General features: G+C 55.6%; 6 protein-coding genes across 6 annotated transcripts; 4 read left to right on the top strand and 2 right to left on the bottom strand.

Moving 5' to 3' along the window:
- Window positions 1-243: 243 nt before the first annotated feature.
- On the top strand, window positions 244-1,036 carry NCS54_00691500 (Hypothetical protein; the record flags this gene model as incomplete). The annotated part of the gene is made up of 2 exons (XM_053152356.1): window positions 244-639; window positions 692-1,036. Exons 1-2 carry the CDS (start codon window positions 286-288, stop codon window positions 1,034-1,036), a joined length of 699 nt encoding a protein of 232 aa, XP_053008331.1. The 5' UTR covers window positions 244-285.
- Window positions 1,037-1,213: 177 nt separating this feature from the next.
- On the bottom strand, window positions 1,214-2,991 carry NCS54_00691400 (Hypothetical protein; the record flags this gene model as incomplete). The annotated part of the gene is made up of 4 exons (XM_053152355.1): window positions 1,214-1,312; window positions 1,369-1,926; window positions 1,979-2,178; window positions 2,238-2,991. 4 exons carry the CDS (start codon window positions 2,989-2,991, stop codon window positions 1,214-1,216), a joined length of 1,611 nt encoding a protein of 536 aa, XP_053008330.1.
- Window positions 2,992-3,817: 826 nt separating this feature from the next.
- On the top strand, window positions 3,818-4,468 carry NCS54_00691300 (Hypothetical protein; the record flags this gene model as incomplete). The annotated part of the gene is made up of 4 exons (XM_053152354.1): window positions 3,818-3,852; window positions 3,907-4,067; window positions 4,139-4,162; window positions 4,215-4,468. The coding sequence occupies 4 exons, from the start codon at window positions 3,818-3,820 to the stop codon at window positions 4,466-4,468; spliced, it is 474 nt and encodes a 157-aa protein (XP_053008329.1).
- A 1,343-nt stretch (window positions 4,469-5,811) lies between these two features.
- NCS54_00691200 (Hypothetical protein) lies at window positions 5,812-8,224 on the top strand (the record flags this gene model as incomplete). The annotated part of the gene is made up of 10 exons (XM_053152353.1): window positions 5,812-5,837; window positions 6,047-6,097; window positions 6,159-6,184; window positions 6,244-6,270; window positions 6,327-6,362; window positions 6,420-6,568; window positions 6,627-7,619; window positions 7,674-7,957; window positions 8,013-8,117; window positions 8,182-8,224. The coding sequence occupies 10 exons, from the start codon at window positions 5,812-5,814 to the stop codon at window positions 8,222-8,224; spliced, it is 1,740 nt and encodes a 579-aa protein (XP_053008328.1).
- Window positions 8,225-9,826: 1,602 nt separating this feature from the next.
- On the top strand, window positions 9,827-11,448 carry NCS54_00691100 (Hypothetical protein; the record flags this gene model as incomplete). Its single annotated transcript, XM_053152352.1, has 5 exons — window positions 9,827-9,871; window positions 10,105-10,227; window positions 10,431-11,183; window positions 11,245-11,364; window positions 11,419-11,448. The coding sequence occupies 5 exons, from the start codon at window positions 9,827-9,829 to the stop codon at window positions 11,446-11,448; spliced, it is 1,071 nt and encodes a 356-aa protein (XP_053008327.1).
- A 356-nt stretch (window positions 11,449-11,804) lies between these two features.
- NCS54_00691000 (J domain-containing protein) lies at window positions 11,805-12,816 on the bottom strand (the record flags this gene model as incomplete). Its single annotated transcript, XM_053152351.1, has 2 exons — window positions 11,805-12,546; window positions 12,599-12,816. The coding sequence occupies 2 exons, from the start codon at window positions 12,814-12,816 to the stop codon at window positions 11,805-11,807; spliced, it is 960 nt and encodes a 319-aa protein (XP_053008326.1).
- Window positions 12,817-13,074: the final 258 nt, after the last annotated feature.

The raw sequence follows: 13,074 nt of genomic DNA, 5'->3' as shown, positions 1-13,074 counted from the left end.
GGCCAGGCCAGGCAGTCGAGGGGTGGCTAATTCGGCTGGGGCCGGGTGCGACTCGGGTGGGTACATTGCACATTACGGAGTCCGATGGGATGCGATGGTCGGAGGGGGGACCCCACTTTAATTAACACGCCTCAAGGGTTCGCGCTCTATCACGTGACGGCGCGATTCGCGTCGACCGCGTTGAGTACTTGACTTCAGGAGCTGGACGCCTCTTTACACGACCCATCCCACTCTCCATCATCCATCCACTTCTACTTCCCTCAACACATCGGATTCTTGAATTCTATGCAACGGAGAAACCAGAACCAAACAGCCGACAATATGCTGTCTTTTGCTCCTACTCCCATCTTCTCCGGTTCCTGGGACCATCACCCCAGCGTCCCCTCGCCGCTCTCTTCCTCCCCCATTCGCGCGTCATCGCCACTGTCGCCCATTGACAGAAACTCGCACCCCCAGCGCCAGATCCAGTCATCACCCATTCAGCCAATCAAGTTCAAGTTTGCATCACGTCCCACGCGGCCGAACCCCGTTGTGCGAAAGCGGGAGGATGTGCAAGAAGGCAGGCGACGCCTGTTTCTGAACAATGTGCGCCAGAAGAGTGAGGACAAGGCCTGGCAGAGACGGGACATCGAGGGACAGGTATGCTCCTTCTTCTGACGTGATACACGCGACACTTACTAACATGTTACAGTTCCTAAAGACAAACTACCTCGCAGACCGGGGACAACTGGCCCGTGACGCTCCCGAGTTTACCGACGCAGACATCGAAGATGCCATGGCATTCCAGCAAGAACAAATTCAAACCCCAGAGGAAGATGACATGATGATGGATGAGGACGACCAGCTCGAGGCTATGCTTGCATCCTACCAAGATCAGACATCAACATCATCGCAGCGGCCACCCTCGCCAGCACTGTCAGACGAGGACTATGACGACATCTTTGCTGAGCTCATTGCTCAAGAACAGTCACAACAGAGCGCCAACCCTGGGTCACTATACCGGATAGACGAAGCTGGGGATACTGAGATGCAGTGAACGAGAATCTTGGTCTGTTTTATGAGGGTTGTAATTGCTTTTCATTTTGGAGTTGGGGCTATACGGACTACCTTGGCAAGGCGTTTGGGCGATACCAGTGACATAGCATTGTGCGTGTACAGCTACTGTTCGGGAAAGGGTATATAGATGACTTGGAGGGAATGTCCAGGTTCGGATCTACTGAGGATTGCATGCTTCATCCGAGGGGTTGAGAGCGTCCTGCGCGGATGCCATGTCTCCAACCAGGTCAGAGGGAGGCGATCCCGCTGCTTGCATCTGGGCAGGCAGTCAGTGACCAGAGTCACGAAGAAGAGACAAGAGAATACACATACCTTTTGCATCCTGTCCACGATAAACTCGCGATCCGCCGCGTTCGAGTCCGAGTACGTCTTCTCTTCAAACTTGGCCACAATCTCGCGCACGACGGACTGCTGCTCCTCATAGCGCTTCAGGTCCTCCTTTGGTGTCGAGTTGCGGTTCTTGGCGAGCCACTCAGGAAACTTGTCGTCAAGCTCCTTCATAGGCTCGTACAGAATCTCCTTGTTGGTGAGCTGCTCCATCATGCCCATGAGCATCTTGGAGAACTCTTCCTCGCTGCCGTCACCGCCGAGGGCGCCCAGGTCACCAGATGACAGCTGCTTCAGCATCTCGGACATGAAGTCATCGGCAGGGCCCTCGGCGGCTGCGGCCGTGGCCTGGTCACCTGATGCTTGCATACGCTCCATGGTCCGTCGGATCGTCTCCTGAAAGGAAGCATCCTCTGCTGGTGCACTAGGCGCGGGTCCAGCCGAGGCAGAGGCCGCCGCGGGAGGAGGAGGAGGGGCGTCACCAGCCCCTTCTGCGGCGGCGATGTGCTTGAAGATGTCTTCAAACTGTGCCTGCATATCCGGCTAGTCATTTTTAGTACCTGTCCACAAGACATGTAGTATAAGAGCATCTTACGGATTTTTCGAGTTCGCCAAGCAAGTCTGCCATTCCAGCCTGAAGCTGCTTGGCAAACTCTTCTTCTGAGAAGGCATCATCAGCTTCTGGCTGCTTGCTGGAAGAAGCGGGCTCTTTGGCAGCCTGGGTCGAACTGGGACCAGCAGGCGCCGCTGGCTTTTTTGACTCTATCTTGACAGCAGAGAAATCATCAAGCATGTCTAGTGAGGGGGTCAGTAAGAAAGTACGGCGGTTTTGAATATCATCAAGATGAACACACCATCTAGGTCGTCTAGGTCGTCCTCATCGGGGTCTGGGACATCCTCAAACTCCTCGACAGCCGACGGTGCAGGAGGAGCAGCGACCTTCTCGGCAGGCGTCTCGATAGGTTTCTCAACGGGCTGCTTGACAACCTTCTCAACAGGCTTCTCAGCCGCCTGCTCGACAGGTTTATCGGCGGCCTGTTCAACGGGCTTATCGATAGGCTGCTCAGGGATCTTCTCAGTGGGTTCTTCAATAGACTTTTCGGTAGGTTGCTCAGCAGGCTTCTCAGCAGGCTCCTTGGTAGGCTCTTGGACGGCCTTCTCGACAGGCTTTTCGGTAGGCTGCTCAACAACTTTCTCTATATCAACTGGAGGCTCAAGAGGAGCGGTGGCTTCTTCAGTGGTAGCCTTCTCGGCGGCAGCCTTCTCTACTGCGGCCTCTGTCGCAACGGCAGCCGTCACCGCCGCAGCGGCAGTGACAGCTACGGCGGCCTCCGAGGGCTTAGTCTCTGGAGGAGGAGCTGTGGATGACTCTGCTGCTGGCACAGGAGTGATGCTCGAGGGAGTAGGGACCGGAGGATCGGCAACCGGAGCGTCGGGCACTGGAGTATCAGATGAAGAGGTAGCGGCTGGGGGAGCGACAGTCTCGGCCTTGATATCGGCCTTCTCCTCCTCTTTCACCTCATCTCTCACTTCCTCCTTGACAGCCTCCTTGAGCTCTTGCTTGACCTCCTCCTGCTTGGCCGTTTCTGTGTCCTTGGTTGCGTCCATGATGGTCACCGGCTCCTCTTTCTCTGAGACAACTCTTCTTCACAAGCTCACAAACCCCACATGCGACAGGCCGTGCCAGTAGATATGAGATCGAAGATGACGCAAGTCTTGATGCCGTTAAATGAGATGCAATAGATGAGATGCGAAAGTCGCAATAGATGTCGTGGATAGATGAGGCTCGTCGTTGCGAGAGTTGGGTAGTAATTTCATCCACACCAAGGCAGGTACGGTCTTGATGGAAGCTCATGGACTCCAACCAGTGACCTGAGCCGAGGCGACGATGGCCGCGCTACCGTGCCTACCTAGGTAGCTAGGTGAAGCCCCTCACTGACGGGTTGGCGGTCACCCCGCCAAAGAACAGCGCTGTCTATTCACTAGAAATGGCGGGTGGCCCCTACGCACAGCGGGGTTTCTCGGCTCCGTGGGGACGTGCTCTCAGCGCTGGCGCCACATTTGGACCAACCCGACCCGATTCATGGCTGCGACTTTTGGGCGGTGCAGCCATTCATCGAATCATCCACCGACGTCCATCGCTTCGTGAATTGCATTGGATGCGCAAACACCGTCAGGCTCCAGCCTCGATCTGATCCGTTCATCTCGTTCCGTCACCTCTTTTTCTGGTGCAACAACTTACTCCTTGCAACCGCAACCTGCAGAGGCTGAATCATCTCCACAACTCTCTGATATTTTTTCCATCGTCGTCAACGACCTTTACACATCAGCGAGGCCTCGTGCAAGCTGTCGCCGCAACTCTTAAGCCCGCCTTTCTTTCACCCGCAGTCACCCCTCCTTCATCCGCGCACCGACCGACGTCGAGAACGAAACCATGGCTCTGTGTCAGAACCGATTACAAGAAGAGAGGTGAGACTCTGCATGATATTCGCGAGTCAGAAGATGATGCTGAGACTTGGATAGAAAGCAGTGGCGGCGAGACCATCCCTTTGGGTTCTATGCCAAGCCCCAACGTACCAAGGAGGGTATCCTTGATGTCAAGAACTGGGAGTGCGGCATTCCCGGAAAGGACAACACCATCTGGGCTGGCGGACTCTTTAAGCTGACCATCGCTTTCCCTGACGGTGAGTGCAAATATGTCCCTGGACTACAGCCTTGCTCTCGTGACCTGTGCTAACTCGCCTTTGTGCGACAGAGTATCCCACAAAGCCTCCTAAGTGTAAGTAACAAGCGATCAACACGCAGTCTAGGCCTTGACTAAACGCTCGCAGGCAAATTCGTCCCTCCGCTGTTCCACCCCAACGTCTACCCCTCAGGCACCGTTTGCCTGTCTATTCTCAACGAGGAGGAGGCATGGAAGCCCGCCATCACCGTCAAGCAGATCCTGCTGGGCATCCAGGACCTCCTCAACGACCCGAACCCCGAGTCTCCTGCCCAGGCAGAGGCGTACAACCTGTTTAAGAAGGATCGCGCCGAGTACGAGAAGCGGGTTCGCCGTCTGGTCCGCGACAACCCCACTCCCTGATGAACGACCGAGAGGCGCTGGTTGAAGAGGCGTTTTAGACACTTTTTATTTGTAAGGGATCTCAGGCTACGGCGTTTGGGGAAATACCAAGGCGGATATTCACTTGGGAGCCCGTGGTTGAAGACCACGGCACGATATGGCTCGCGTTGACAATGAGCAGTGAGCTGGGTAGTTTCGGACCTCGCAGCCCATGAGAGGGGATGTGGTCGGTCGAGTCACGAAGACAGCGTTTTCCTTGGAATCTCAAGCAAATGTTTTATTCTTCTTTGATGAGTTGTCGTTGTATGTCAAGAGCCGTTGTCGGTTGAAGCGATCGAGATCCACGTCGGCGTGAATCATTGCGGCTGCGTCTTCGGACCACGCCCACCAGCAATGGATGGATGTCTGGGATCTGCCCCACCATTTTTTTTTATCATGGTGGATGTCCTGAATGGCGATACAACCGAAGGTGGCGGCGTCCAACAGCCGAAGAAGCCACGGGCTGATGGGTGTTATCTGGCTGCTGTATTTAGTCAAGGAAATGCAGATGAGAAATATTGTGTGCACCAAGAATTTGAGTTGTCCACCGGAACGTGGTGTGAGCACCTCGCCATTGGCTCTTGGTATTGCCCCTCCATGAGCACCTTGTTCCTACATTCGCTTGACCCCCATCCATGGCTGGTCACGTTGTGACGCAAAGGAACCAGGCCAGGCCAGGCACATGGCCGTCCCATTTCCTTATCGAACAATCAAGGGGTTCTCGTTAGATTATTCGGCCGCCAATGAACATGGCCGAATTACCATCCGAAGTCGGCCATCCAACTCTCTCTCCGACCTTTGATAGAGACCCTCGCCGGCAATGAGAATCCATCCAGATCCTAGCGGCCTTTTTATCCCGTCTGCAGGTGACGGACAGACCTTAGACAGACATACAGGCTGACAGAAAACAAGACAAGCAGCCAAGGGTGATGTGACCTACCGGCTAATCATGCTCCTATCAACAGTGGAGAGGCCAGAGAGAAGCTCGTCCAAGCAGCTGGCAGCCCGCGGGCGAGACCCATTGAGGCGGCGGAGTAGATGTATCGCGTGTGGATAACCTTTTGACCTTGGATTCGACCATTACCGTCGGTAGCCTTGCGCTTGTTTTTTTGCCCTCTGCCTGTACCGGCGGAAGGAGGGTGGAGTTTTTGCTATGACTCCTCCCTTCCCTGCCCGCGCCCTCTCGGACTTGGGCTGGGCGAGGCAGGGACTAAATATTAATCTTTCCATCCCGTCCCCATTTTCGTTCCCATCCCCTTCCCTCCTCTGTATCACCGCCACACTTCTTCTCCAACCGTTCACACTCGTCGTGCGCAACCGTAATCATGTGTGGCATCTTCGCCTGTCATCGGTACGCTCTCAAGCTCCCCCCCTGCGCCTCTCTTTGCTGCGAACATGGATCCTCTGCGCGCGCGCGGTGCCTGGATGATGAGTTTTTGGAGGGGCACACGAGGCGCGGGCATTGGGAGGAACCCCGCCATCAATTCATGCCATGACCCCGCGGAGGGAGGGAAAAATAAAAAATGATCATGACGGGACTGACACAGCGCCTGCTCACAGTCACCCCGACGTTCAAAAGTTCAAGCCGACTGCGCTTAAGCTTGCCAAGCAGTATGTGTCCTCCCACCGAGTCAATTGACAGAGATTTTCGAAACTGACCTCCTTGGCGCAGGATCCGACACCGTGGTCCCGATTGGAGTAAGTGAACTGGCTGTCCGGATCGTCGCCCGAGCGCAAATACTAAGTCGCATGTCCAGGCGGCAGTATCATTTCCAACCACACCAGTAAGTCAATTGGCCTCCAGACTGCAGATTCGTACAATTCTAATCCTTCTCTCTAGTCCTCTGCCATGAGCGTCTTAGCATTGTCGGTGTTGGTGAGTGAAACCATCCTGCGATCTCGGAATATCTTCCCTGTTAACCGCCTCATACAGAGTCTGGCGCTCAGCCCCTGACCAACGCCGACGATAGCATCATCCTCGCCGTCAACGGTGAGATTTACAACCACCGTCTGATCCGAAGACACCTCAAGGAGCAGTACCACTTCAAGACCACTTCAGACTGCGAGGTCATCATCCCCTTGGTAAGGAACCTGGACTCAAGACAAGCTAGGAACGACGGACTCACAGCGCTCCAATTAGTACACCGAGTTCGACACCGATGCTCCCAACCACCTCGATGGCATGTTCTCTTTCGTGCTCTACGACAAGAACCAAGATCGCACCATTGCTGCCCGCGACCCCATCGGCATCACCACCTTCTACCAGGGTTGGTCCTCCAAGGAGCCCGGCGCCGTCTACTTCGCCTCTGAGCTGAAGTGCCTGCACACCGTTTGCGACAAGATTGTCGCTTTCCCTCCCGGCCACGTCTATGACTCCAAGACCGGCGAGACCACTCGCTACTTCAACCCCTCGTGGTGGAACCCCGCCAAGGTGCCCGATACCCCTGTGGACTACAAGGTCCTCCGACATGCGCTCGAGAAGGCTGTCCGAAAGCGTCTCATGGCCGAGGTTCCCTTTGGTGTTCTTCTGTCGGGTGGTCTTGACTCCAGTTTGACTGCCGCTATTGCCCAGCGTGAGGTGACAAGACTGCGAAAACAGGCTCTCGAGGCCAACGGCAACGTTTTCCCTACCGAGAACGCCGACACTGGCGAGGGCCTCGTCGGTATCGACGATGACGACCACATCGACACCCTCACCTACCTTCCCCAGCTCAACTCCTTCTCCATCGGTCTGCCCGGTTCTCCCGATAACAAGGCTGCCCTCGAGGTCGCCAAGTTCCTCGGTACCAAGCACCACGTCATGACCTTTACCATTGAGGATGGTCTCAACGCTCTTTCCGACGTCATCTACCACCTCGAGACCTACGATGTCACCACCATCCGAGCCTCTACCCCCATGTATCTGCTTTCGCGCAAGATCAAGGCCATGGGTATCAAGATGGTCCTGAGCGGTGAGGGTAGCGACGAGATCTTTGGAGGTTACCTTTACTTCCACGCTGCCCCCAACCGGGAGGCCTTCCACGAGGAGACTGTCCGCCGCGTCAAGAACCTGCACCTGGCTGACTGCCTGAGAGCCAACAAGTCGACTTCCGCCTGGGGTCTTGAGGCCCGTGTGCCTTTCCTCGACAAGGAGGTGAGTTGATGACACGGCGATGAGATTGTGAAAACATGCTTACAAGATAACCAGTTCCTCGAGACTTCGATGAACATTGACCCCAAGGAAAAGATGATCACCAAGGACAGACTCGAGAAGTATATCATCCGAAAGGCCTTTGACACCAGCGACGAGCCCGGCGAGGAGCCTTACCTGCCCGACAAGATCCTGTGGCGACAGAAGGAGCAGTTCTCCGACGGTGTCGGATACGGCTGGATCGATGCGCTTAAGGACAACGCCGAGGCCCACGTGACGGACGAGATGATGAAGAACCCCAAGCCTGAGTGGGGCGACGACATTCCCGACACCAAGGAGGCGTATGTTTTGCCCTTTTAGACGATGTGACGGATGTGACTGACAGTTGATGCATAGTTACTGGTACCGATGCATGTTCGATGAGCACTTCCCTCCCCACTGCGCATCAACGGTTATGCGCTGGACGCCCACCTGGTCCAAGCAGTCGGACCCCAGTGGCCGGTAAGTGATATCCCTGTTGTCTAGATGCCAGGGAATGAAAGTCGATGCTAATGCCCAAGTTCAGAGCCATCTCCATCCACAACGCCAAGTACGACAACGCGGCTTAATGACATAGCAAATCGAACAAGCAAGCAAACTTGCTTACCCATTCATTGTATCTTACATTATATCAGGTACCTTTCATGGACCTGAGCTAAAAGCATATCTGGTTGCCATTTTCCTGGACCAAGAAAGGGCGTCTTGGGTTATTGCTTAGCATGATGAATATTGGAAAAGGGATGGATGAGGAGTATGAGAATGGAAAATCAAAATGAATAAAGACAAAAAGATTCAACGGTGATTTATGTGAGAGGACATGGATGGCGGTGAATGCATTGACATGATTTGACACCGTCGAGCAGTGGAAGTCTTGTTCCCAAGGTCATGACCGGTTCCTTGACGCAGGAAGGGTCGCGGGCTACGTAGTAGGGCAATGATTGGCACCAACTGGCCAATAGGCTGGCCATGTCACTGGACGTGGGCGCGTTGATGCAGTTCGTGGGTGCGCGAGAAGCGACGAGAAGGTGTCAATGTTTAAGAAGCACCCGGGCAAGCGCGAAATTGGATTGCATCAATGGCATGACGGATGATGGCTTCTTGACGCGGGCGAGAGGGAGGGACTTTTCTGTGAAGCTAGTCATTCTCTGAGTTGGCTTGGCTGGTGTGTCACGAGGACGAGGTGTTAGTCTCATTTTGTGAGTTTATGCGGTACATACGAAATGAAACGAAACGCCGGCTACTGGAGTTGAGAGAGAAATTTGAAAGAGTCACAGCTCTGATGCAAGTTGAACTGGCTGGGCTGGATTGGACTGGTGGTTGAAACCGGTTGGTCGTCTCCTGCTTGGCTGGGCAGTTTTGCATGATCAGATCAAACTAGCCGGCCAAACGCTTCATGCATCCATCAACCCATAGAGGTTGGGATTTTCTCATCTCAGTGAACGAGGCCCAAGATGGTGGAGGATGCTACGTTGGGTGTTGCGACCTGCGTGCTTTTTTCTTGATGAGTCGTGATGGGAGACGACGTCCCTATGGCAGCATGACCCGATTCGGCAATCGTATCGGTAGCACAGCCGAAGAAGACGAGCAAGAGGCCGCAGATTTGTGATTGAAATTCTAGGCTCATCTGCTGGTCCAGTCCAACTTTGCTTCTCCACGTGGGCCAGGCCCCCATGCTTCTGGTTGCTTCTGGGGTTCGTTCGTTCGTCACCTGGTGACGAGACAAACTGACACTGGACGGGCACCCGGTGCCAGGCCCCCAGACGCCGTCCAGCGGTTGCCCGACATCAGCCGATCCATGGGCGACTGAGGTTTCCAGGGCTCGGGTGGGTGCCAATCCCGCCGCACAGGGCTGACCACGGCAGCCAGCTTCAGGGCCCCTCCTCCCCTGTGGCCGCTCAGCTTCGCAGTGGGGCCTCCGCTGGCCTCTGCTGGCCCTATGCTGTGGCCCCCCAACGAAAAGCCCGGTGCGCATACGGACCCCTGTGTCAATTGGGTTTCCCCCCTCCTCCCCCCCAAACATTTTCCTTCCCGGCTCCTCTCATCATCTCCCGTGAGGCCCCATCCGCTTGCTCATTCTCCTCCTCCTCCATCTCCCATTTTCATCTTCATCCTCTCTCGAACATAATCTCATCCTTGCTCGTCTCTCCCCGTTGAAAAAAACCACCGCAATCATGTCTGTCCCCGCCTTCTCCGACATTGCCAAGCCGGCCAACGATGTATGATTGATGTCTCCCCTCCCCGGTGTTGTTGCTATTTGCTCTGTTTTGGTTCGAGTGTGGCTCTGAGCTTGTTCCAGCTCGTCCATTCTTGTCTCTCCGGCAATGCGCCGAACGGAACGAGATTGGAAGAAAAGGATATAGCTCCGATCGTCAATTGCTCCAAAGCTTGTTTTTTACCCCTCGAGAAGCTCTGCTAACCGTTGCGCCTCTTTTTTTGCGCCGTTTTGTAGCTCCTCAACAAGGACTTCTACCACCTCTCGGCCACCACCTTCGAGTTCAAGGATACCGCCCCCAACGGCGTTGCCTTCAAGGTCACTGGCAAGTCCAGCCACGAGAAGGCCACCTCTGCTGCTGTTAGTATTCAACCTCTGCGAACCCGACCTCAATGGCATCTCCCTCGGGGGTTCGGAGGCTGGTGCTCGGGCAACCGCGGCTCTCTCAGCCGTCTACGCCTCGCGTCTTTCGAGCTCCCCCACGAGACCTGCCAGCCTCGGCAACGCTCAATGCCGCGTCCTTTGGATACAGATGACTGACCTGGCCCATTGAGCTGCTATAGATTGAGGGAAAATACACCGACAAGCCTACCGGTACGACACCGTCATCTCTTTCATCGTCGTCTTCTTTGTCACCATCTCCGTCTCCGTCACCACCGCCCATATTCAAGCGCAAGCCCCCGCGCAGAAAATCAAATCTTCCCACCCTCAGCCTCTCGCGAATCCTTGGGCCCGCAACCGGCTGGCCGATCGGATTCTCGACGCTGCTCCAACCCGGCTTTGCTCAGCTGCTAATGTTCTACTCGCACGCAGGCCTGACCCTCACCCAGACCTGGAACACTGCCAACGCCCTCGACACCAAGATCGAGGTCTCCGACTCCCTCGCCAAGGGCCTCAAGCTCGAGGGTCTCTTCAACTTCCTCCCTGCTACCGCTGCCAAGGGTGCCAAGTTCAACCTTCACTTCAAGCAGCCCGGCTTCCACGGCCGTGCCTTCTTCGACCTCCTCAAGGGCCCCGTTGCTAACGTCGATGCCGTTGTCGGCCACGAGGGTTTCCTCGCCGGTGCCAGCGCTGGCTATGATGCCAACAAGGCTGCCCTGACTGCCTACAGCGCCGCCGTCGGCTACGCTGCTCCCCAGTACAGCGCTGCCATCACTGCCTCTGACAACCTCAGCGTCTTCGCTGCCTCTTACTACCACAAGGTCAACTCCCAGGTCGAGGCCGGTGCCAAGGCTACCTGGAACTCCAAGACCGGCAACACTGTCGGCCTCGAGGTTGCCAGCAAGTACCGCATCGACCCCGTCTCCTTCGCCAAGGTACGTCTATGCAGGCTGATCAAGTTGGAGAGGATTTGGACTGACGCGCATTGCTACACAGGTCAAGATCAACGACCGGGGTATTGCTGCCCTTGCCTACAACGTCCTCCTCCGCGAGGGTGTTACCCTGGGTCTCGGTGGCTCCTTCGACACCCAGAAGCTCGACCAGGCTACCCACAAGGTGAGACTCTACATGCTACAAGTTATAGGTAACAGGAGACTGACCATTCCACAGCTCGGTGCCAGCTTCACCTTCGAGGGTTAAAATACTCCCCCTGCTCGCTGAACTCTACTAGCACCGCCCACCCGCTAGATCCATCCTCTCGAGAGTTGTCCCACTCTCCACAGCTATTGTATCTTACAGGCTTGCATTGCGGTGGTCTCATGGATGTAGATTATCTCAAAATAAAAAAAAACATGAAGAATAATGTCTTTTTTTCAATTCAATTGCAGCATGCGCCTGCAGAATCATTGCCTGCCGTGCTCGGTGGCCATCCTCCCTCTAATACTTTCTCCCCTGCCAATGAACTCCGTCAACAAATGTACGACCTGTCCCATGATTGCTCTATGTACCATGGCCTTCCCTATGACATAGATATCCCACCTCTTTGAACCGTCGGTTCAGTATTCCCCGTTCTTTTTCCGCCGCCCCACGCTCATCAACTGGATGTAGATGAGCGGTGCCAGTATGGTGGCGGCTAGGATACCAGATATGATGAAGAAGTGGCCCGTGATGCTCGTCTGCGGCTCAAACTCGATATCATCATCGCCTACGGCACGCCTCTGCCTCTCCTTGCGGCGCTGGTCCTCCCGTCGGTGCGTCCGCGTGTGGCCCGCCTTGTCAAAGTGCGGCACCTCTTCCTGGTGTCCGAATGGATCATCACCAGGACCCATGCCGCCGTGAGAGGACTGGTGATGACTGAAAGGGTTTCCCCATGGACTTTGGTGATGCTGTGTTGAGGATGATGCGCCGCTGTGTTCGTGAGGCGCACCACCACCGCCGCCGCCGAAACCAGTCGACTCCTCATGCGCCTGGCGCCGTTTCTCTTCCTGGTTCCCCCACCCTCCGCTGCGATAGAAGCTAGGCGGAGGACCACGGAAGGTTCCTCTCCGGCGGCTCAGACCCGAAGGCGAACGGCCGCCGGCCGGGTTGGTGGAGTGGTACGAGGCTCGGGGGTTGTGATGCCCGTGAGTATGATGGTGGCCGTGGTGCACGCGGAGGACGTCGCGGTCGTAGGCGGCGCGGCGGGCCGTGTCGGAGAGGACGGTGTAGGACTCGGAGAGGAGGGAGAAGGTGTGCGAGGCGTTTGGGTCGGTGGGATTGGCGTCGGGATGGTGGGTTTTGGAGAGGGAGTAGAAGGACCTGAGGAGTTATCTGTAAGCGCAGTATCCTGTTGTCTTTGATAGGAACATACTTTTTAATCTCGGCGGGCGTCGCATCGTGCCGCACATTCAGCCGCTCATAATGATTCTTGCGCGCAACCTCATCATGACGACCTCTTTGCTGCTGCAGCTGGAATCCGGCCCGACACCGGAGGAGGGTCCACCGGGACGCGGCGGCGGCGGCGGCGAAGCACGGCAGCTCAACCGGCGACGGGCGCAGCCTATGGAGGGAAGTTGGACGCAGCGGCATGCCTCATCACGACGGGGGAAAGAGGGGAGAAGAAGAAGAAGGCAAGAAAAGAAAAGTAGTTCGGGTGGAAGCGGGAAATGTGTAAGTGGTAGGAAGGGATCTTTTTTTTGTTGGTGGTGATGTAATCTAAGGCGACACGGTTGTATTCGTCCGGCGGGGTCATGCTTGTAGCGGGATGCCTGGTGAGCCATTGGGAGTCACAACGGAGACGATAAGAATCAATGACATCAGTTGTCATACCGGATTGTATGATAGATT

This window comes from Fusarium falciforme, chromosome 5 (genome assembly GCF_026873545.1).
Source record: "Fusarium falciforme chromosome 5, complete sequence".
NCBI lineage: Eukaryota > Fungi > Ascomycota > Sordariomycetes > Hypocreales > Nectriaceae > Fusarium > Fusarium falciforme.
This window is presented reverse-complemented; position numbering and strand designations above follow the sequence as displayed.